We start from the raw sequence: 22,119 nt of genomic DNA on the forward strand, positions 1-22,119 counted from the left end.
ATGTGGAACATAAACCAACTTTTAAGGGGATGTGATGGGAAACAAAACAGAACAGCCATGGGAACAATTAAAAATTAGGAACAGAACACAGAACGGGGCAAAATCAGCTAGAAGTTTAAAATAAACACTTAACACTAGGACACACAATTACTTTTCAGTGTCACCCAGGACAGCCGAGTGTGGGCTGGGGGTGAGACCCCAGCAGTGGCACCTCAGTGAACCCATCTGAACAAGGCCTGGGGGTCACTTTGCTGATGAGAGAAGCTCCTTCCTCACTTGCCCCAAATCTCCTCTGCTTGCTCATCAGTCTCCCTTGCATGTAAAGTGACCATTTCTCCCTCAGCAACCCATCTTGCTTGTGCAAGTTCAGACTCCTTCCTCTAGCGAATGCCGCAGGGCACCGGCTGGGGGTCAGGCGACGGGAGACAAAGGCCAGCGCGAATCAACTCCGCATCTCTCTCCCGGTGGTGTCCCTGGGGGCGGCACCTCCTGCCTGGACACAGACGGCTCAGATAACCGACACCCACCGCGAACACTGCGTTTTGTGGCACCTCTTCTCACCCACTGAGCCTCGAGCAGAGCAGCCTCGTGGGAGGTTAAAGGGCAGGGTGGGGCCGCTTCTCCAGGCCGGAGGGGCACAGCTGCTGAGAAGAATCCTGTGCCTCCCAGCCGGCCTCAGCTGGCCAAGGACACATCCTGCCTCAAGCCAGAGTGAGAGAAGGGTTTCATTGTCATCAGAAGACAGCTAAAAGAGGAGACAGGCAGTTTCTCCCGAGGCAAAAGAAAAACTCCACAGGAACTGACAACAGCAGCCCGAGACCAGCACTTAAGTATTTAACAAAAGGGGCCAGTGATTCACTGACTCCAGGGGCAGAGGGATGACACCTCCACCTGCCTGGCGGGACGCTGCCTCTGGTAACAAAGTCTCTCTTCCTGGGACAGAAGCACTTTATCCTAACAGCTCAGGGGAACCAGGCACCGGTGACGCCACGGAGACCCGTGAGATCACGGTCAGACATCCCGACCCGCGTTTGTTTCTACTGTTTCTCTGCCCCAGCACCTGGCCCTCGCCCGCCCAGCGCCACACCATGACCCCACGGCCCACGCGCAGCCCCGCTCTCCTGCGTGGCCTCCAGCCGAGGGCTCTGCTGTGCAGGACACACGTGGGATCCAGGGGAAGGGCACCTCATCCTGGAGGCCTGGGAAGGCTGTGGTCAGAGTGATCCTGAGATGGGCCCTGACCACCAGAGCAGCACAGATGGACACATCTGACCAGCATAAGATGACGCCTGTGGGCCTGCCCTGCAGCAGTGGACCTCGTCCACACTCAGCCCTGTCATGACCCCCAGGGCCCCTAGGCACGGCCGCCCCCAATGCCAGGACAAGATGGGAGATCCACATGTCCCCAGAAGTGATTCTCACGTTGGTACCGGTATTACTGCTGGAAAGCACGGCAGGGAGTCCCTGGAGGGGAGCACCCTTCCCGCCCCGGCCTGTGCACTGGCTGGACTCAAAGCTCGGGGCTCATGCAGCCAGGCCCCTGGGGAGGCCCCTGTCCAGCCCAAACTGCATGCTCGCCTGACTCTCAGACGGGTGGGGTGGACGAGAGGCCTGGGTACCCCCAGGACAGTGGGTGGGCAGAGCGCTACGTGGCTGAGGGGGGCGAGCAAACAAAAAACAGGCTGGGAACAAAAGGCTTTGTCCAGTTCCCACGTTACTGGAGAGGAAACTGGGCCTGAAGGAGTCGCCCCCCCTGAACGGGCACTGCAGGGCTGTGATGCGTGGCTGCCCTGGAGGGCAGTGCCCAGGGAAGACTCCAGCACAAACCCTGGGAACCCTTAAGGGAGATGCTTGATGTTCCAGGGGAATTAACTCAAGAAAGGGAGCTGAGGAGCTGGGCTGGGACCTCGGCCTGGAGGGCAGGTGTGGGCCCCAGGGCTGGACCATGGAGACAGCCCCCTGCTGTGTGTCACCAGCCTTCCTGGACCGCAGCCCCCACCCCATTGCTGTGTCTGAGACATGGGTGCCTGGTGAGAACTTCCTCTGACCCCTCCCCGCCAGCTCCACTGTGTCCAGAAAAAGCTATGGGAGCCCCTAGAGGTCACACGTCGGAACAGACGCCCAAGTGACTAGCGATGGGGGTGCCCCGCACACAGACGGCTCACTGTGCAGGACAGCTGAGGGGCCACGCTGTCCCCAGAGCCTGGGCCATGAGAGGGGACAAGGCAGACCCACAATGCCTGACTTGGCACAGAAGCAGGGCGGGTCTCCTGGGCCCGTGCCTCAGGAGCAGAACCTCCTCTCAAGTCCACAAATGGATATAGAGGACAGGCTGACAGGACCCCTCCTCAGAGACCAGCCCACCCCAGCCCCCTGGGCACTGGCAGGCTCTGCCCTGCAAGGGAGTTTCCGGGACAGAGGAAGGAACGACAGAGCCCACAGTGAATCTCTGGACACGAACATCTGCCTGCTTTACAGGGAGAACACACAGCTCTCGCCACGGGGGAGAGCACCTTTCCTGCCCTGGCCTGGACACTGGCCGGGCCGGGGCTCAGCTGCGCGTGGGTTGGGGTCAGACAAGGGGCTGAGCAGCACACAGAGTTGAGGCCCGCGGCCCACACACCTCTCGCCTGGACTTCTGGGAGGCCCTCTCAAGGACGTCATCGCTGGAGAGGTCCGAGTCCTCCGAGCAGCTCCGCTGGTGCCGCGGCCGCAGCTCTAGGGAAGCAGAGGCAGAACAAGGATAGTGACCAGCAGCGCCGGTGCCCCCAGGGGAGTGGGTGGAGGGGTGGTCTCTTCCCAGTCCGAGTCCGCCTCAGGCTGGGAGCCACGAGCTTGGACGCTAACGCTTCCGGGCAGCGCAGAGCCCAACCGCACAGATGTGCCCCGGCCCAGGCTGCACACGGGGGCATGGGAAGTGGGTCTTTCAAGAGGAACTGCAGGGGCTCTGTCTGGGAGGGGCCCAGGAGCCGCCCTACCTGCTCTCACGACAGGAGACGCCCTGGGCTGGCTGGTGTCCACGGTGGCCCCACTGGAAGGGGTGCTGGAGCAGGACCGGTCGTCCCCCTTCTTCTTCCTGTCCCGCCGGTACCCGGAGAAGACAGACTTCCACAGGGACCTGGGCTTGGTGGCTACCTCCTCCAGAGGGCTGGCGCTGGGCCTCTCTGGGGGCTGGCCCTCACCCTTGGGCTTCTTCTCCTTCTTGTTTCTGCGGGGAGAGAAGAGTGACGACCGCTTCTTGCTCTTCCCGCTGGAGCCCTCAGACGAGGTGACCGAGCCGTCTGGGCCCCCTGAGTCCGAGGGAGGGGACAGGACCTCCTCACTCACGGCCTCGTGCCTCAGGGTGGGCTCCGCAGGGCCCTGGGGGCCAGGTCCCCTGCCCTGAGAGGGGCCAGCGGCAGTTCTGAGGGACACAGGGGTCTGGGGGTTCTTGGGGGTCGTGGCCACCGTGTCCTCCTTCATCCGGCTCAGCTGCCTGGCCATGGCATCCCTCAGGGCCTGGCTCCTCACAGACTTCTCCCGGGCCCGCATGCGCTGGGTGGCCAGCTCCTTGGCTTCTGCGGAGACCAGCGGCAGCCCCCGCTTCTGCAGCTGGGCCCCACTCTCCACTGGCGGCCCCCTACCGTTCTCCTTGGCCTGGGGCAGCTGGGGTGGCTTCTCGGGTAGGGCCCAGCAGGAGGGGGGTGTGAAGAATGTCTCCTGCAGACTTGAGTCCTCTGTCCGGTCGTCATACGTGTCCTCCACATCGTCCGCAAAGGGGATCTCGTCCACGCTCTCCACGAATGACTTCCGTGCCTCCTCACGGTGGGGCTGGGTGGGTTCCCGGTGGGGCCGAGTGAGGGTGACTGGTGGGGGTGGCAGGGCTTGGGGCTCCCCAACGAGGGCTGGCTTCCTGCTCCTATGAAGGGTCGCGGGCTCTTCGTCGGGGGGTGGGGGTGGTGGGCTGGAGGGGGGCGTGAGCATGGTGGAGTCCGAGGTGTTGAGGCTCTGGCTGCCTGGCGTCCTGGTGTGGGAGGAGCTGCCCTGCAGGCCCAGCCCAGAGCTGCTGGATGGATCTCTGTGCTCCTCCCGTGAACTCGTCAGCTCCCTCTCGGGTGGGGACCCAGGGGTGGGGATAGGTGGGGGCTTCAGGAGATGGAGCCCTTCACCCTGTGGGGACTTCTCAGCTGCATAGACCTTTGGGGACACGGGCTGGAGGGTGGGTGTGGGGCCCCGACACACGGGCGTGAGCCCCAGGCTGCGGCGGATCTCAGCGCTCTTCATCCAGAACTCCGCCACCAGGTCGCTGCGCCTCAGGGCCTCATCCCCAGCGAGGGGGCTGCCCAGTGTGTCCTTGGTGTCCCCTTGCCTCTTCGCGGGGAGGGGGGCCAGTGGGGTGGATGTTCTGGCTGGCACGGGCTGGAAGCGTATAGGGGACACAGTGGGGGACGGCACAGTGGCCTCGGAGGAGGGCTGGGGCTGAGAGCAGATGGGGAGGGAGGCCAGCGGGGACCGGTGCTGTGGGCTGGCAGGCGAGGGTGGCGTCCTGGCTTCCGGCTGTAACTGGACAGGTGGTCCGGCTGTGGGCTCCCCCTGGGGGGCTGGGGGCTCAGGCACGGGGCTGTCCGTGGGTAGCCCCACCCCAGTGGTAGCAGAAACAGCAGAGACCAGCAGGGCTCGGGCGCTCTGTGGGAAAGCAGGGTGACAGGAGCTGCTGAGAAGGCTGGGATCTGTCGGCCCTCAGAGACCCTAGCGTCATTCTCGCCAACCTGAGCTGCTGTCCTGGGGCTACGGTCAGGCGCCAGGACGCCCCCCTTTCTGCTCTGTTTGCCAAGCTTCGGAACCCTTCGTCCAGCGAGCACACTCAGCCTTCAGGTTCGGTTCACCCCAAGTGCACTCTGTGTCCTTTGGGCACTGAAGGGCAGCCCTAGACACTCACCAACCCCAAGAGCTCCAGGATCTCCGGCGCATGAGCACAGGGCCCTCCAGCGTGAGGGATTCCGAACAGCGTTCATTACAGTCGGTCTCACAAGTGTCCCTCTTGCCCCTTCCCAGCCTCATCTCAGATGAAATCACCTAAACCACCTTGCTCCTCAGGGCCCCAAAGACCAAGCCAGCAGGAGCTCTGTCCTCCCTGCTCTGTCCTCCACATGGTGTCTCCTAAAACGTGCCCACAGAACGCACTGCATTTATGTGGCGTCCTGCAACGTGTGGTTTAAAAACCACTGATCGTCTGGGTAAGGATTTTTAATTTAAAAATCATACATTCATTTCGACATAGCATTAAGGAGAAATGCATGTCTTACCAGACCAGTGATTCCATGCATGTTATTGCTTTAACTTAAAAATCAATTTATTTTTAACGTGGCATGATCTGTGGACACATAGAGAGGAACAGTGGTGTGGGATGGGTACACAGCAGGCTCAAGGAGGTGCTGCCCAGATTGAGCTGGAAGCCCAAGGCCACTCCTGTTCTAACAGCTCCCTCAGCACCAGAAGCAAAAAAAAAATGGGTTCCCACCCAGGGCCCCAAGGGGTTCCCTCAGCTCTGCCTCCTTAGGGAGTCCCGAACCCTCACCTGTGCCCCGGGGCTGTGGGCTGGGGATGGCAGGGCCGCTTGCTCCTCAGGGGGCCAGATGGGGCTGGAGACATGAGAGGGACCTGAAAAAGCAGATGCAGGATTTGCAAGAGGAAACGCCTCCGCCTGCTGGGGGTACAATCTGAGTCCAAAGATTTGGGGTAAAAGGGGCAGGGCTGTCAGCCAGGCAGGGGAGGAAGGCTTCCCCAGCACAGCACACGTACCTCTCTCTCCGCGCCCTGCTGTGGCGGGAGGTGTCTCCTCCCCGCCTTCCGACACCCTCAGCTCCAGCCCGGCTCCCGCCGCCGCCTGGTGCTGCACCTGCAGCTCCGTGCCGGCCTCTGACAGGGATGGGGCGTCGTCAGACCAGTGCTGATCTGGCAGAGGGAAGCAAGCACAGACCTGGAGTGAGTCGTGCTCCTTCTCAGGCTCCTGGCGCCATGGAGACAGCCCTTCAGGCCATCAGCTGCAGCCTGAGGTCCAACCTGCATCGGCACCCCGGCCGGGCCCTGCACTCTGGTCTCCCAGCCTCTGAGACTCAGCTGACAGCACGACGTCCTCTGTAACATGGAGCCCCCAGGATGCCAGTGGCGCCTCCACCGCCAGTGCCAGGCTCCTCACCATGGGCCTGGACTGTTCTCACCCCTGCAGTCCCGTCCCTGCCCGCCCTCCTCACGGCCTATCTCCTGGCACTAGCTTTCCGAGGGCACCTGCTGGATTAAAGGCCCTGTAGAAAGCCCCTAATCTGCTCGGTTTCTCCCCACAACCTGATGAATGCAGGCCACGTCCAACATGGGTGAAAGGACATGCATTCAAGTTAGTGGCAGAACAAGGAACAAACGAGGAGGCTTAATGGCCACCAGCTCTGGGTACCTTACTTTTGCTTTACTGTGCCTTCTTTCCCTTCCTGAGCTCAGAGCACTTGGCTCCGTTCCGGGGGGTGGGGGTGGGGGTGGGGGAAAGGCTCTGGGGTCTCATACCATCGTCCAGCTCAGCACCGGTGTCCCCCGTGTCCCCGTTCTCCACAGCCTCCCCTTCTCTCTCCACTGGTTCTGAGTCCGCGTCTTCCTCCAGCTCCTCCTCGTCAAAAGGAGCTGCAAGGCAGAAACGTTCAAGAGGAGGAAGAGAGGGAGAGGGACAGGCGGACACCCGGCAGGTGGGGAAGCGGGAGTGGTTCCCCAGGGCTCCAGGTGAGGAGCCTGAGGAGAAGTGGGAGGTGCCAGAACCGGGAGCATTCTGAAAGCGGCAGGGCTGGCAGGGGGGCCCTCCCTCACAGCAGGGCAGAGCCCAGGCCGCCAGCTTTCTTCTTCCTCCAGCTGCTGGAAGAGCCTCCGCCTAAGCAGCACGGAGGGAAATGCTGCTTCTCAAGCCCAGGCCCAAGCCCTGCGCTGACAGCCTCATGTACACAGGTCCCCAAACCTGCACAGGAGCACATCTGGAGGGGCCGTTTCTAACTCTGCCTTCCAGGGAGGGACCAACGGTGGCTCGGTTGCGGCCCCATGCTCAGCCCGGCATCACAGTGTGCACCTCCCAGGTCAAACGGCAGGCGCTGCAGCCTCCGTGGGCTAATTCAGACACCAAGGGAGAGGGACGAGGGTAGGTAAAGTCTGTGTCCTGGACTCCAGAGCAGCCCTTCAGCACCACAGTCAGGCAGGGCACTAGCCAGCTTCACTGCTCCTGAGAAGGCGGCAGCCCCGACACTCACACGCACACACACGCTCTCGCCCCGCTCCCGAGCCCTGCGCACGCGGGACTCAGACTAACGGTTCGGAGTAGGAGATCATCAGGAAGCAGCAAGCAGGGCTCTGGGGGAGCCGTGAAGCGCCTGTGCTGCAGCGCCATCTCAGTTCAGGAGAAGGGGCTGGCCGTCCGCCTGCGCACACGGCTGAGGGTGAAGCCCAGCAGGCCGGGCGGCACAGGGGCCCGCTGGGATGCGAGGCCAGGCCACAAGCCCAGCAGCCCCGCTACGGCCATCTCCCAGCCCTGCGAAGCTGTGCCCTGGCATCCAGGGCTGTGCGGGGACCGTAAGCAGCCTTGGGGTCAGAGCCCAAGGACAACCGGAGACGGGACGGCTGCGATGGCCACTGGAGGCAGGCACTTCTAGATGCTGGAATGTCTTTCCTGACCCAGGGGCAGCCAGGTGAGTTCTGGAGTTGGTCAGCATCAGCGCCAGCTGTGGGAGGCCCGCAGTCAGCGCCTCCTTCTGAGACCCGGCGCCACCCGAGGAGCTGGCCACGCCCAGACGCCCCCTCTGACGGCGCTGCTGCCGGTGGAAGTACTGGAGGGGCTCTCGCTCATCTCCACGGACTCAAGCCTTTATGAGACAGCCCTGCTGCTGGTCACTCAAGGAGGTTGGCCCGTCAAACACCCAGGAACGGGACTCCTGGGACACAGACAGATGTCTCAGTGCCCCTCCACCCTGAGCTCTGCTGGACAGCGAGCTCACTGCTGCACAAGGCCGCTACAGTGGGAGGAGGATCCGGTTCAAACAGAACCTGGGCCCCTCCCGCGGAAGGCACCCACTGTGCCTGCGTGCATGCTCGGATCAATCCATGATGGTAAATTTACACTTTTGTTGGCAAGTGCGCTGGAAGCAAGCACGACACGGGACTCCTGCCTGGCGCGGTTCAAGGTGCTACACTGGAGTGGCCTGATCCCAGTCCTGGCCCCGCGGCCCCCTTGCGGCTCTCCTACTCTGAGAAACGTCTGCCGTAGACTCAGAGAGTTAGGGGTCTGTGGTCCCCAGGGGTACCTTAAAAGGAACGACTGTCACACATGTCAGAAAACGAACAGTGAGAAGCATTAGTGCAGCAGCAGCAGACACAGCCTGAGGGGTGGAACCAGGGTTAATCAGGTCCAGGCCGAGGCGCAGCGCAGGCTGGGAGCGGCCGCACACTGTGGAAGCCAGGAGTTGCCGACACACTTAGCTCTTGGTCTGTTTCAGCTGCCAGGTGAGAGGCCCTGCCACCTCAGCCTTGCCCAACCGTCCCGGGGACACAAACTAACCAGGAGAGAGTGACCAGCAGTTTCTGTTCACAGAGCCAAGGGCCTCAGGTCAGGCTCTCCTCTGGCTGTGTGTGAGGGCACCTCTCGTCGTGTGACCCTGAGGGCAAAGGACGGGCCGGGAGGCCTGGGGGTGCAGACCCACGAGCTCCAATCCTGGTCACCCTAGAAGTAACCAGGGTGACGCTGCCCTCGTGCACGTGGTGCCTGACACTGCACAGGGTGTTTCTGGTTGTCCTCATGACCGGTCGATGTTCAGAGGGTGGAGTTACGCATCCTACTGGATGCCAGTGGCCCCCTTGCTAAGAAATGCCTCCCAGAAAGGTTTACCAAGGACACTGGAGGGTTCTGAGCTCCCTCCTAGCCCGAGTGCTGAGAGATGCCTGTACCTAGGTCTGGAGCCCCGCCTGGCCCCCACTTCTAGCTGAACACTGTCCACCAATCCAATCCTCCGCTCCCCCTCACACCAGCAAGTTCTGCACCAGTCTCCCGAGCACTCCCCTCGGCACTCTGGCGGGTCTGCAGGGCAGTAAGTGGCACCTCCATGTCGTGCCCAGCTGCCACCCAGCTTCATTTCTGCAGACTTTAAATCTCAGGGCTAGGACTTAAAATGGTCCTTCAGTGTTGGTCTCTACTCCATCTCTGCCAGTAAAACAGAGTTTTCTCCACCCTGTCCACACACTTCTCTCCTCTGGATCTCCCCCGGAGGGCGTGGGATGTGTGTCTGGTCCATGCAGGGAGGGGCTGCCTGAGTGAGGCGTGCGCGTGCCCCCACCCTCCGCCCTCGGCATGCACTAGCGGCAGGAACAGAACTCCAGTGTTAAGGTATCAGCAGAGCTGCTGAGAGAGTGGTTACGGTGAGTGGGCAGAGAACAACATCACCAGACTACCTCCGGAGACCGCCTCCAGCCAGGCCTGCACCGCTGCACGGCGTACGCAGGGAAGGTCGGGCACTGAATTTAAAACAGACGACAAATAAAAAGTTACACAGGAATAGGCATCCTTAGTGAGGAGAGGTGAGGTGAGGTCGTCCTGAAGTCCACAGCAGAAGAGAGATGGACGACGCCACAGCCCGAGGCCCGGCCAGCACCGCCACATCCCGTGTGTGCTGGGCATCAGGACAGGGACAGGAGACAGAGCACAGGGAGGGTCAGCATCAGCTTGAGGCCGCAGAGTGTACCCAGCTCCAGGCCAGGCTGACGCCCCTGGTCAGCATGGTCTCCCGGCCCCTTGCAGGGATGTTGGGGTCTATGTGGTTGCAAAATGCTGCCCGGAGGTGAAGGTGGCAAGGTCCAGGAAGGCAGGGACCACCCCTCTGAGCCCTGCGCGGAGTGTCCCCAACACGCACTGAATGCAAACACGAAGGTAAGTGAGCAGAAGACAAGGTGGAGACAGCACGCTGGGCAGCTGAGGTCAGGGGCACAGAGAGCGACGTGGCAGCCACGTACCCCCCAGCTGTGCCATCTCTCATTACTTGTTACTCCCTTAAAGAAGCCAGAACAAGGTTCACCTTTGTCCTGCCATGGAATACAGATCATCTGACCTAAAACCTAGAGCTGGAAGTTATGCTAGCTACTTCAGAGGCCTCCGTGACACACGCTTCTTCTTAAAACTGCATTTCAGTGCAAATGTGGTCCCTCAATGCCATCCTGTCAGGGCACTCACACCCAGACACACTCCGTGAGGAAAAGACCAAGTGGAGAAAGAGGAGCCTTGCCTAGTGACACAGGGGAAGGAAGCAAACTCTTGGTTTTCCCAAGGTCAAGTTCACTTCGCTGTTTCGCATCAATGGAGACGAGCCACAGCTCTTAGCTCACAGAGAGATGCGTCCTCAGGTGAAAGCCGAGCGCTCTGCTGGCTCTTACTTCTGGTCAACCTGGTGGCTCTGCCCCAACAGGAGAGCCCTCTGCAGCCCGGGGGGGAGGGGGGCAGGGACAGGGGGGCCACAGGGATGGGGTCTGCAGGGACGGGGGTTCTGCAGGGATGGGGGTCTGGAGAGACGGGGGGAGCCACAGGGATGGAGTCTGCAGGGACGGGGGAGCCACAAGGATGGGGAAGTGTGCAGGGATGGGGCACCTGCAGGGATGGGGTCTGCAGGGAGGGGGTCTGGAGGAATGGGGGGAGCCACAGGAATGGGGTCTGCAGGGATGAGGAGCCGCAGGGATGGGGAAGTGTGCAGGGATGGGGCACCTGCAGGGATGGGGGTCTGCAGGGACGGGGGAGCCGCAGGGATGGGGGGGTCCGCAGGGATGGGGTCTGCAGGGACGGGGGAGCCACAAGGATGGGGAAGTGTGCAGGGATGGGGCACCTGCAGGGATGGGGGTCTGCAGGGATGGGGGTTCTGCAGGGATGGAGGGATCTGCAGGGACGTGGGGGTCGCAGGGATGAGGGCCCTGGGGCCTGAGGCAGTTACCTCCAGAAGGAGAGGACTCAGAGGCTGGGACCACTTGCTCCTCCTTGTTCTCGCGAATATGTGTCCAGTGCACGTCAGCCTGGATCTCCAAGGGATCGGCTGGACTTGTGTTCTGCTGTAGCCGCTGGCTGCCGGCTAGTGTGCCAGGTTCAAGGGGTGAAGGAGACGAGGAAGGGGGAGATGATGGGGAGGAAGGAAGCAGAAAATAAACAGTGAAGGGAGGAGAGAACAGAACCCACAGCAGAGGAAACGAAGAATCACCGCATTTGCCAGAATCAGTTTGAAGCAGAAAGAAACAAAAACTGAGAATAAGTGCATGCTCACACGCGCACACACATGCGCTCACACGTGCACACTTGTGCCTCCTACTCGGGCCCCTTGACCCAGTTGCTTCAAGCCTCACGTAGCTGGACTTGGATGAAGAGGGCCCCTGCCCCACGCCAGGTGGAATGTGCTTTCCTTTCTGAAGCTCTTTTCACCTTAACTGTGTGGAGGGACCCCTTTTTCAGGAGAAAAGAGCTGGCTACAGTGAAGGCCAGAAAAGAGCCGAGGCCGTGAGAATGTGGCTCTGGGCCACCTGCCATGTGACTACAGAGGGGGGGCGGATGTTGTCACCCTGCCATGAACCAGCCAACTCACACAGGACAGCAAGTCCCTCTGTGGGCACCCGAGTTCTCATCTTCGGCAGCTAGAGAGAGAAAAGCCCCTTCTGTACCAGGCTTCATGCAGCATGCTGTCTGAGGGGGCGAAGGCAGGGGGAGGGGGAGCAGAGCTCTGTCCCACAGGTCCCCAAAGTTCCAGGGAAGTTTTCCTCAAAACTCCCCTGAGTCCCCTCTGGACACAAGACCTGGCTTCTTAGCCAGAGGAGAAGTCGCCCGTGGCCCCTTCAGACTGTTCCTGCCCACGGAATCTGCATGCAGCCCTGCCCCGTGGCCCCCCACCATCCGTGCTGGGCCACGCTGTTCAGGTGGGCTAAAATAAGACACAGCCAGCAACTCGCAGGAGAGCACATGACGGGAGGAAAGTTGCTTTCCAGCAGCAAGAGCCGCGTCTCCTAACCCCAAGGCCCTGGGTTCCTGGGCAGCCGGCTCTCGACAGTCCAGCTGGACTGGCTTCAGCCTCATCACTAGAACAAACCACCTCCTCACGTCCAGGCAACAGGAAATGTGATACGGGCAGAAATACCAACAAGACCACCGAACGTGGACGGGGATGCTGCTCTGTCGGACGCGGGGCTGCAGTCCCGAGTGCGCTCTTGCGGGAGCTACTGGGACCTATGGGACCGTATCTAAGGTCAGGGGCCCCGACAGTGCTGGAAGACAGCACAGTCACAGAGAGCCCGAGTGTCTTTGGACAAAGAAGGCAAATAAAAGAGGAAACGCGGGCCCTTTCCTCATCTTCCAGGCAACCAAGGAAGAGAGTGAGCCTTCTCCCTGGGGGTGTCTGTTGCGGCCTGCTCTGCACGTGGCCTTGGGTTTGGGGCTCACCAGCCAGCATCTCCTCCTCTCCCGGAGACACATCAAGAGGCACCGGGAGGGGCTCTGGGCTGTTGTGCTGGCTCTGCCACCGTGAGCGCTGACTGGCGTGAGGTTTTCTGCTCATGACAGAGGAGAAGCTGGGTCTTAACTGGATGTGGGACGTGCAGAGGGGCTGCTCAAGCTGGAGCTGGGGGGTGGGGCAGTACCGCTCTTTGAAATCCTGTCTTTCGCATGGGACCTGCTCTTGTGGGCAGACGGGGTGCCGGCGAGGGAGCTGGGGGGCCGGAGGTCAGGGGTGCCTTCACGTGCACCCGTGTCGTCATCCCGACAGACGCCGGGGCTGCCGGCCCTGCTGGAGTTCTCTGCCCGAGGGCCAGTGCGTCCCTTCTACAGTGGGGGCCTGACCCCACAGACAAGGCGCACCCACATCGGGGCAAAAGGGGAGAACAGGGAGCAGAGTCGCCTCCGGGCACCGGAAGTCACTGCCCAGACACACTCCTCGGCGGGACCAAGCTCTCCCTGTCGGCTCAGGGCCACACACAGCCGACACGGCCAGAATCAAACACCTTGAGTCGGAGATGAGAGGGGGTTCAGAGCCAGCCCAACCAACTTAACAGGACCCGAGTCTGAGCACGTCGCCGCCCGGCAGGCCCCTCGCTCACGCGCCTCCTTAACGCTCCACAGCCTCCTATATCCAGCACTAAGGGCCAGAGAACCCCACAGAAGGCTAAGTTCCAGGAGGGAATGATTAACCTGACCTGGGGGGCCCTCGTCCGCCTCGGCCTCCAGCTCTGCTCAGACGGGCCCTATCCTGGGGGCCCCAGGGGCTGTGGCAGGAGGGGAGATGAGTCTCTGACCTTCACTGGACTCCTCCTCCTCCTCGTCCTCCTCGTCCTCGTCCTCCTCGTCCTCGTCCTCCTCGTCCTCTTCCTCCTCCTCCTCGTCCCCGGGCTCGAAGCTCCCAGAAGCCTCCAGCTCCTCCTCACTCTTGCCCTTCAGCAGAGCGTGGATCCTCACTGCCTCCTTCCAGGGGACGCCACCCAGGTCCGAGGTGGGCAGCGGGGCCTCCTCCTCCTCTTCCTCCTCCTCCTCCATCTCAGACTCAGAGCTGCTGCAGGAACAACCATGGGACCAAAGTGAGACTGACAGGCCCCGAGGAGGGGATGACAGCTAAAGGCCAAGGTCAGAGGCAGACGGTCTCGGTGTGGCACCTGCGGGTGGGGAGGGAGACAGGTCCCCGAGGGCCCGCGTGTCCCCTGCCCGGGGGAGCCGTGCGGGGTGGAGAGAGTGAACAGCAGTCCCGCTGAGCTCAGGCTCCGGGCCCTCAGGACCCTGGAGACCCAGAGTGAACAGCCCTTCCTTTCATCCCACCCACTGTCTGGCGGGAGGCCCTAGAGTGGGAAGGAAGGGCTGCCAGCAGGAGTGGGGCTGGCAGGGCGTGTGTGCGGGGTGCCGCTCTTGGGAGCACTGCAGGGCTGTGCGAGCTCACCGCCTGGTGGAGAGGCAGCGGCTGCATGAGGACGCAGCCCGGCTCCAGGGCCAGGAGTGCCGGCCTTGCTCAGAGAGCCTGGCCTTGCCCCGCCGGGGGGATGAGGCCCTCAGCCCTGGGGTGCCCTGACTAAAGGAAGGGTCTGTCTCCCTGTGCGGCCAGGTGGAGAGTCTAATAAGGAGGTGCGGGGTGAAGGTTTCGGGGTCCTGCCACATCAGCCACTTGGGACCACTTGCCTGGCACATGCAGGCGCAGCAAGAATGGACAAGGGACTCGGCCAGGAAGGCCGGGCACACTGCCACCTGGATTCTGGGAGTGCTAGACGGCCCCTCTGAAGCCCCCGGCAAACGTCCACAGCAGAGCCAACCCATCAGTTAGAATATGCCGCAGAAACTCCTCATTGCGCCTGCCCGGAGCTGCCTGGGCGCTGACTCATCACCAAGCCCCCGACAAGCTGGCAGGAGGAACCAAAGCCCCATGACCCAGCTCCTAAAAGGAGAAGGCTTGCTCCGGGCTTAGAAGAGCTTCGCAGAGGGGCGGACCCAAGGGAGCAGACGCAGCACAAGGCCCTGCCCACAGACTAGCTCTGCCAACCCCACAGGGGCCCCAGGGCACGGCCGCCCTGGGCAACAGTCTGCGGGGGAAGCTGGGATCCCCACCACACCACCACCCTCAGGAGGAAGCCCTCAGCCAGGCTCCCAGCTGCGGGGTGGGCGGGGCTCCAGGCAGGCCCACGAGGAGGGAGGCTGGCGGCCGCAGGGACGAGCCCGAAGCCCCTGGGTGCCCCCCTTTCACTCCCACCCACTTGTCTCTGTGCAGCCTTCTGTCCTGTGGGGCATCCCGGGCCCACCCACTCTGACACCCCTGTAAACACCAGGTGGACGGTGGAGGAGACGTGCCTGGTCCTGCTTGGCAATGGCTCTGCCCCTGCTGGAGAAGGGTGAGGAGAGAGGCGAATAGCTAGGAATTTCTTATTTCAGACCTGCCTCAAAGGAGGGGCTGCTCCGTCTCCGACTTTCAGGGAGCCCTCTGCCACCCTGGCTGCACTATCTGGAAAATGTACCTATTTATCCATTTGCTCCAGCCCTTCTGACTAAAGGATGAGCCAGGAACGTGTAAACACTGAAGGACTTCGGCAGACGGGCAAAGCCTGCCAGAAAGGCAGTCAGAAGAACACAACAAAAATCACAGAGCCAGTCTTTCCCGACCTGGGGACACCAGATCCTCCCGCAGAGAAGACCAAAGTACCATTTTCACAGTCCTTTGGAAGATGCTCCCTCCCCACTCCAAGGAAGGGTCACGGAGCTTGGCCCCTGCCAAGGCTCCCTGCTTGTGCGACCTAAACCACGAAGCCGATGCTAAGAATCACCTAGGGCGTCCTCTAAAAACAGATGTTCCTGGTCTCCACCCCAACCCACTGAATGAGACCCTCGGGTACAGGGAGGGTGGCGGCGGCAGGAATTTTCCACCGAGTGTCGCGGGATGTGTTCACCATCAGGAAAACTGGGAAATTTAGAGCAGGGGTTCTCAGGGCGTGGCCTCCAGACTGCAGCACCACCAGGAACCTCTCCCCAAACTGACAGAGTCCAAAACGGCTCAGCCATCTGCACTCTAACAAACCCTTGGGTGACTTGGATGCAGGCCAAGCCTGGTCACTGCTGCCCCAGGGCAGGTTCGAGCAGAGCCTAGTTCCGGCATTTGCACACCTGTGTAAGGAGCCAAACCCAGGGTGCCAGTCCTGCCCCAGGTGGCAGTAATTATGGTGACCGCTGGGGTGACTCAGCACCTGACACCGTGTCCACTGCTAGCAGCAAACCTAGGAGGTGCAGGGCCCTTTGCTGGTGAGGAAATGGAGGCAAGAGAGGTTAAGAAACTTGCCCACAACTCGCAGGTGGCAGAGAGGAGCAGGAGTCCGGGCTGTGCAGTCTCGGGGAAGCCACCTCATCTCTCTGGGCCTCAGTGGAGGTCCTCGCCCCCAACACACTGTAACCCCATCCCAGGGCAGATTCTTTCTGTTCCTTTTCAATGAAGAGCAGTGTCAAGGCCTCAGCAGGTGCTCAGTCAGCACTGAGTCTCTGAATTAGGTCAAGGGGGTCCCTACGGGCTTATGAGATGAAGAGATAAGGATCCTAACGCTTGAGCAGGTGGATCAGCAGGGGGAACCGACCAGGGAACCTGAGTTTTAATCTTTGTCAATCCTCGATCCCTGCTGTGCTCACCCCCAGTCTCCTCACCAGAAGGTGACAAGATGTACCTTTGGCTGTGCCGCCTCACAGGGTCCCAGAGGATGGACAAGTGAGAGGTGGACACAGAGTCCTCTACACATGGCCAGGCATCGCACTGAAGCAGCAACAGCAGCGCCATCTACAAGCACGTATGCATGCCCAGCGCAGTCCCAGTGCTGCCTCCACTTGCAACCTCACACAACTCCAAAGAAGGTCGGGTACTGCCCCATTTCACAGGAGGAAATGGAGGCACACAAGTCACAGCCCGCCTTGTGTCACAGCCAATACTCCATCCCAGTCAGTCAGCTGCCACATCCTGACCAGGGCTGTGCTGCTCCTCCGGCGGGTGGTACACCGACCACAGGCCAACCTGCTGGCCCTGTTCCCTCATCCCCTGGTTCCCGGGTCCGGCAGGTGGTGCATCGACCACAAGCGAACCTACTGGCCCCGTTCCCTTGTCCCTGTGTCTAGCAGGCAGTGCCCCGACCCCAGGCTGACCTGCTAGCCACATCCTCCTCTGTCCCCGTGTCCAGCACGCTGCTCAGGTTGTGCTCGGCCTGCGTCTCCTCGGGCACCTCCTGCAGCCCCTCTGCCTGCCTCACCGACAGGCGGTAGTTCTCCAACTCAATCCTCTCCGGGGTGCCCCGCAGTCTCTTGGCAACGCTGGGCTCCTCCAGGCCATTCACACTCGAACCTGCAAGACAAGCAAGAAGCAAAGTTCTAGAACCAGTGATGGGAACGACAGAGGAATTTCTCAGGGAGAGGAGGGACAGCCATCCCCCGAGGCCCAGGAGGCAGACATGGGCAACGGTCAACAAGGTCGGGGTCTGGTGGAGCCCAGAGGATGCTGGTATGAGAGCAGAGATAAAACACCCCATGCCTGTTCTACTGGAAGAGACAGCCGGTGGACATTGGCTGTGCTGGACCTCTAGGGAGAGCCTCCTGGAGAAGGGAGTCCTCCCCTCCGGGCCCTTCCTCCCCGACAACAGTCCAGGACCCAACCAGGGCTCCAGCACTGCATCTGGCTGGCCCACTGAGGTGCCCAGGCGAATGGCTCCACAGAGGTTTCCACATCATGGACTGGGCCGTCTCCTTGTGTTAGATTCACAGCACATGCTCTCTGTCCCTTGGGAGCACCGTGTTGGCAATGCTGGGCTGTCCCACCACACCTGTGCAGGAGCAGAGGGGTCCAGACCACCACTTTCCTGCTCACAGGAGCCAGACCACCTGGTTGAGCTGGTGCCCACTCACTGCTCTGCCCCCTTTGTAGACAGTAAGTCCTCTGTGGGGTGACGCGTGGAGACGACGGGCTCCCTGCTCCCAGCACCCTGCACCCAGGGTGTGGTTCCGCTGATGGTCTGTAGCCAAGTCTGTTCTTATGCTGGATGACCTCCAGAGTCCACCACGCTTCGTAAAAAACTCTCCCCACTTCTCTTTATTTCTCTGAGGACTGCTAGGGAGGGTGGACTTGGAGACCTCAGATGCCCTGTCCTTCCATCCTCCCCATCACCATCGTTACTTCTGCTGATGCACCCTGTGGCCCCACATTCGGGTAGAAGAGGCCCCGGTGCACGCCTTCCTGGGCTCATGTCACAGGACATCGCGGGTGGGGGCAGAGTCAGACACCGGAGCCCACTGGCGGCAGCCGGGAAACTGTAGGAAGTCACACAGCCACCACAACACCGTTTGCTCATCTGTCGTGGGGCTATCCGTGTCCCAGGGTTAACACGCACATGGAATGAATCACGGGCGTGAGCCACCTCTGTGCCCCGTACACGTTGCCCACCTCTTCTGCTCCGGCCCAGCACACACGCCCCCACCACCCGCACAGGCTTGCCGGTCCCACTTGCTCTGGAGGGCGCACTGCAGTCCCTGCAGGGAGACGGCGGGAAGAGCGCCCTGGGCAGAGGGAGCAGCAGGGCTCAGGCACCGCCCTGCACGGCGGCCTCAGCGGTCTGCGACAGGGAGGGACTTGCAGGTGGAGAGGAGGCAGGCACTGCGGCGGGAGCAGGGGACCGGGCTTTGGTGGTATTCTCAGCCGCAAGGGGCGAAGTCACGGCAACCCGAGGTCGGGTGACAGGTGGTCTGTCGGGTGAAGCCCAGGAGCCCCGTGATACAAGACGGAAGGGACAGGTGGGAGCACCGATTTTGTAACTTCTGTGATGAGAGGCTGTGCAGAAAACGTTCTGGAAGGTTGGCAATTTTGTGTACAACGTTCTCAACTTCTTCATAATATCGTTAGTGAGAACTATCTGAATCCAGGTGGTCACAGAATAAAGTTTCAGTGTACCTGCTGGAATGATCAGGGTCTCCCACCAAACAGCATCCTTCAAATTTACCAGAGAACCTCTAATGAAAAGCAAGACCCGGGGCACATTCACTCACAAGTCTGGGTCAATGGACAACCACGGGCCTGAGATCAAACCCTCGTGCCGTGCATACACACCCTCCCGTCCTCTTCTCCGCACCCTTCTGACCATCCCGGACCGCTCTCCAACACTGAGCTCAGGGCCTGAAGTGTGAGCTGTGATGCTGGCCAAGGGCACCTGCAAGATGAGGGACCACGTGGACCCCATGTAACAGCACAAAGGAGGCAGGGACACAGCAGGTAGACATGGCCTCGACACTTTCCAAACCCGCGCCCGGGCCCTTGGAAGGCACAGGCTCTTACCGTGGGCCCACCCTTTCCAACACCAGCCTTCTGGCCTCTTTCTTTCTCCTCATCAAAACCCAGCTTGATAAAGACACGGCTAAGGCTACCCGGCTACAACGTCCCAACTTATCACGTATTTCTGACAACTGTCCTTACGTGGAAAGGGAAATAAATGGGGAGCAAGTGCCCAAGCACAAAGTTTTTGGGAACTCCACAAATATGGAGTTAAATCCAGTATTTCTTCTAGATGGGGGAAGAAGAACAGAGTAAGAACTTCACCCCAGGGAAAACCACGAACATCAGCAGTTCAGACCGAGTAACTTCGCCGCAGAGGGAACAGTCACTCCGTTCCTGGGCAGACACTCGGGGTGATGGTAAGGAGACTCCGGCCCTGAACAACAATCCCCGCACAGGGAGAAGGGTGACAGCACCTCCCCAAAGCCATGCGACAGGAGGACTCAGGAGTCTGCTCAGGAGGCAAGTGATGAAGCACGGGCGCTGTGGACAGTCACTGCCTGCTGCCCAAAGGCTCAGGCGGGCAGGTCCAACACTGCTCCCAGGGCTCCCTCCTCCCAGACATGCGGGATGGGACTGTGACCTCCCTGCACACACCTCCCATCTACTCTTCGTCTGCGGTATTTTCACATGGGGCACGGAGAAAAGGAGGTCACGTGGACGCAAGCTGTGGGGACACTCAGTTAGCAGAGAGGCCAGGAGAGGAAAGCCGACAGGGAGAAATCAGAACTGGACCAGGAAGCCCACCCAGATGGGACGGGACAGCCCACAGCCGGAGTGTCATCTCGGGAAGGCTGGGGGCCCTCCCCTCCGCAGGAGCCCACGGAACTTCTGCTGTAAGCTGGTTTTCTGACGTGAAATTCCTTCTGCTGCTGTTACTACAACATCTCCCAGGGTCCCTCCTGGCAGACGGGAATCCCGGTGGGGCACACGCCACTACATGACAAGGCAAAAGGGTGCTTTAGGGGCACAGAAACGTTACAGGCCTTGTGCAGCTCTCTTGATAATGGATTTTTCACGTGCTGAAATATCTCACATGTGAATCTCAACTTGACCATTTACAGTCAGCTGGGTCACCCCCACAGAACAGCCACCTCTTAGGTGCTGGGAAGCTGTGGGCTCGACTGAAGCACTGAGGTTTGGCCATGTTTTCTCTTAACTCTTGTGACGGCTGAGCTCCAGCTAGGACGTGAGTGCGTCACCTGGGCCACAGGTGCAGGTCTCACACAGGGAAGATCTCCAGTTACGTGTAAGTGACCTGTGAACCAACCCACCCGTGGGACTGAGCTCTGAAATCTTAAGAGGCAGGTAAAGAGGATGGCTCAACAGGCAAGCCAAGCCCTGCCTTCTCTCCGGCTTCTTCCTGCTGCTCCCCCCACGCCCCTGCCAGGTCCAAGGGCCCCTACATGTGTCTTTATGGCACCATCTACCTCCTCAACACACCCCAAAACCAGCGGCTCTGCTGGGAGGGGCCACCCCAGTCACCTGTGCCTCTGGTGCCCGTCAGTGCGTCGGAGCAGGTGTTCAAGAGATTGTTCCGGATAAACACTCGGGATAATCTCATCCTGCAGCTAAACAAGAGCAATGCTTCACTGTAATTTGAAGAAAATTGGCTGCACATATTCTGGCCTCACTTTCCTCCTCCTGACACAGAACAGTGAAGGACTCTGTGTCTCTCAAGGGGCTCCTGCTGCTCCAGGCCCCAGGAACAGGGGCAAATGCCCCGTCTGTGTAAAGACTGTAGCTGCTGCCTTAGCGCCAGAGAAGAGGCCCTCCTACAGGCTGCCGGTGCCTCAGAAGACTCCAGGCAGCGAGGCTCTGGCAAGAAACCACCTCAAATGATCTGCTGTCCTAAAACGGGGGCTTCCCCTCACGGTGGCGAGCAGCCGAGCTTGGGGAGCACAGCGCCGACTGGCAGAGCAGACCCAGGAAGAGTGGGGTTGGGGGAGGCAGAAGCCGCGCGTCGGCACGCCAGGCTGCACACGCTGCGCTTTCCCCAAGACGCGGTTTCAAATCCCGTCCCTCCCACCTGCTGGCACTTCGATCCAGAGTGTCCAGAGCTGGGCCCAGGGCTCTCTCCGGGCCAACCGCATGGCCCCAGAGCAGGCTTGATCCCTGAGCTGTGGAAAGTGATGGCCAACATCCTGGGTCTTTGCCCGGAATCTATCAACAGAGACAAATCCACATCCCAGGAAGGGCTCCCTACCACCGGCTCTTCCTACAGACACACAGTCTCATACGCAGGTCCCCTCAGCTGGCCCAGGAGCTGAGGTCACCTCTAGCAACGCCCACAACTCCTGTCTGAGACTGGCCTGGGAAAGAACTTTGAGAGCCTGGGGACAGGGCCTGGGGACGAGGAAGGGAGCACGTCACGTTACCGCACCTCCCCGCTGACCCACAAGCACTGTTCTCCCTCCTCTGGAGACCAAACGTCCTCTCCCACTAATGGTCCGTGAGGGAGCACAGAAGCCCCAGGGACCGGGGTGCAGGTCAAACCAGACCGTCTCCAGACCATGTGCAACCCTCGTCAGCCTAAGCTAAGCTATAGTCCTGCCCAGTCCTCTGACTCTCCCTGAGGTGCTGAAAATTCAGCTTGACATGAGCCCTACCTGTGACTGAAGAGCCCCAGGACATCACGGAGTGAGGTGACCTCACAGCCCATCCATGCAGGCAGACGAAAAAGCAAGACCAAATTCAGCCAAGCCCCGCGGAGATTCAACATGCTGTGCGGGCCAACTCCCGGCCCAGCGTCCCCGGCCCAGCAAGCCCTTCTTGGTTCCTCCCGTTGCTCCCAAATCTCTGCCAGCTGGGAACACATCCCAGCGGGCTGTCCTGTCTGACCCCTGGGAAGCCCAGGCCCGAGGGGCCCACCAGCCGGTTGGCAGAAGTGATCCTCACTCACTCTCTCTCCCCGGTTATTCCAGAGCTTCTGGCATCCCCACCAATGGTGGTCATGGGTGATATTCCTGTAACCCTTTCAAATAAACAAGTTTCCAAACATTTTGGCTTATTTGCTCTTTACAACCTTATGAGGGGGAGAGGAGCAGGAAGCATTTCTTCCATTTTATGATTTTCTTAGAGGGGGAAGCTGAGGCTCAGAGAGATCCAGGACCCAAGACGGCATGGCCAGCAGTCTGCAGAGCGCCAGCTCAACTCAGCATCTCCCTTCGAGAGCCACACCTGTTCCACCCAGACCCAGCTCTGGTCCCCGAAGCCATGATCCATCCCCACAGAAGGAAGAGCATATTCCGGGGGTGCAGGGGCAACTCCCTGTGGGACAGGGAAA

At 60.7% G+C, this 22,119-nt stretch overlaps 1 protein-coding gene across 6 annotated transcripts in view; it reads right to left on the reverse strand.

The window, feature by feature from the left end:
* MICAL3 (microtubule associated monooxygenase, calponin and LIM domain containing 3) overlaps positions 1–22,119 on the reverse strand; it is a 143,888-nt gene that overhangs the window by 18,340 nt on the left and 103,429 nt on the right. For 5 of the 6 annotated variants that reach the window (XM_072954453.1, XM_072954451.1, XM_072954450.1 and 2 more), the window contains 9 exons: positions 16,664–16,859; positions 13,309–13,562; positions 10,974–11,108; positions 9,451–9,513; positions 6,538–6,651; positions 5,782–5,934; positions 5,558–5,640; positions 2,979–4,665; positions 2,624–2,718 (listed from right to left, as the gene is read on the reverse strand). In XM_072954453.1, coding sequence (XP_072810554.1) covers positions 2,624–2,718; positions 2,979–4,665; positions 5,558–5,640; positions 5,782–5,934; positions 6,538–6,651; positions 9,451–9,513; positions 10,974–11,108; positions 13,309–13,562; positions 16,664–16,859 — 2,780 coding nt within the window. The remainder of the gene's footprint in view (positions 1–2,623; positions 2,719–2,978; positions 4,666–5,557; positions 5,641–5,781; positions 5,935–6,537; positions 6,652–9,450; positions 9,514–10,973; positions 11,109–13,308; positions 13,563–16,663; positions 16,860–22,119) is intronic. The other variant, XM_072954454.1, reaches the window with a different exon arrangement.

The sequence above is a fragment of the Vicugna pacos genome, chromosome 34 (genome assembly GCF_048564905.1).
Source record: "Vicugna pacos chromosome 34, VicPac4, whole genome shotgun sequence".
NCBI lineage: Eukaryota > Metazoa > Chordata > Mammalia > Artiodactyla > Camelidae > Vicugna > Vicugna pacos.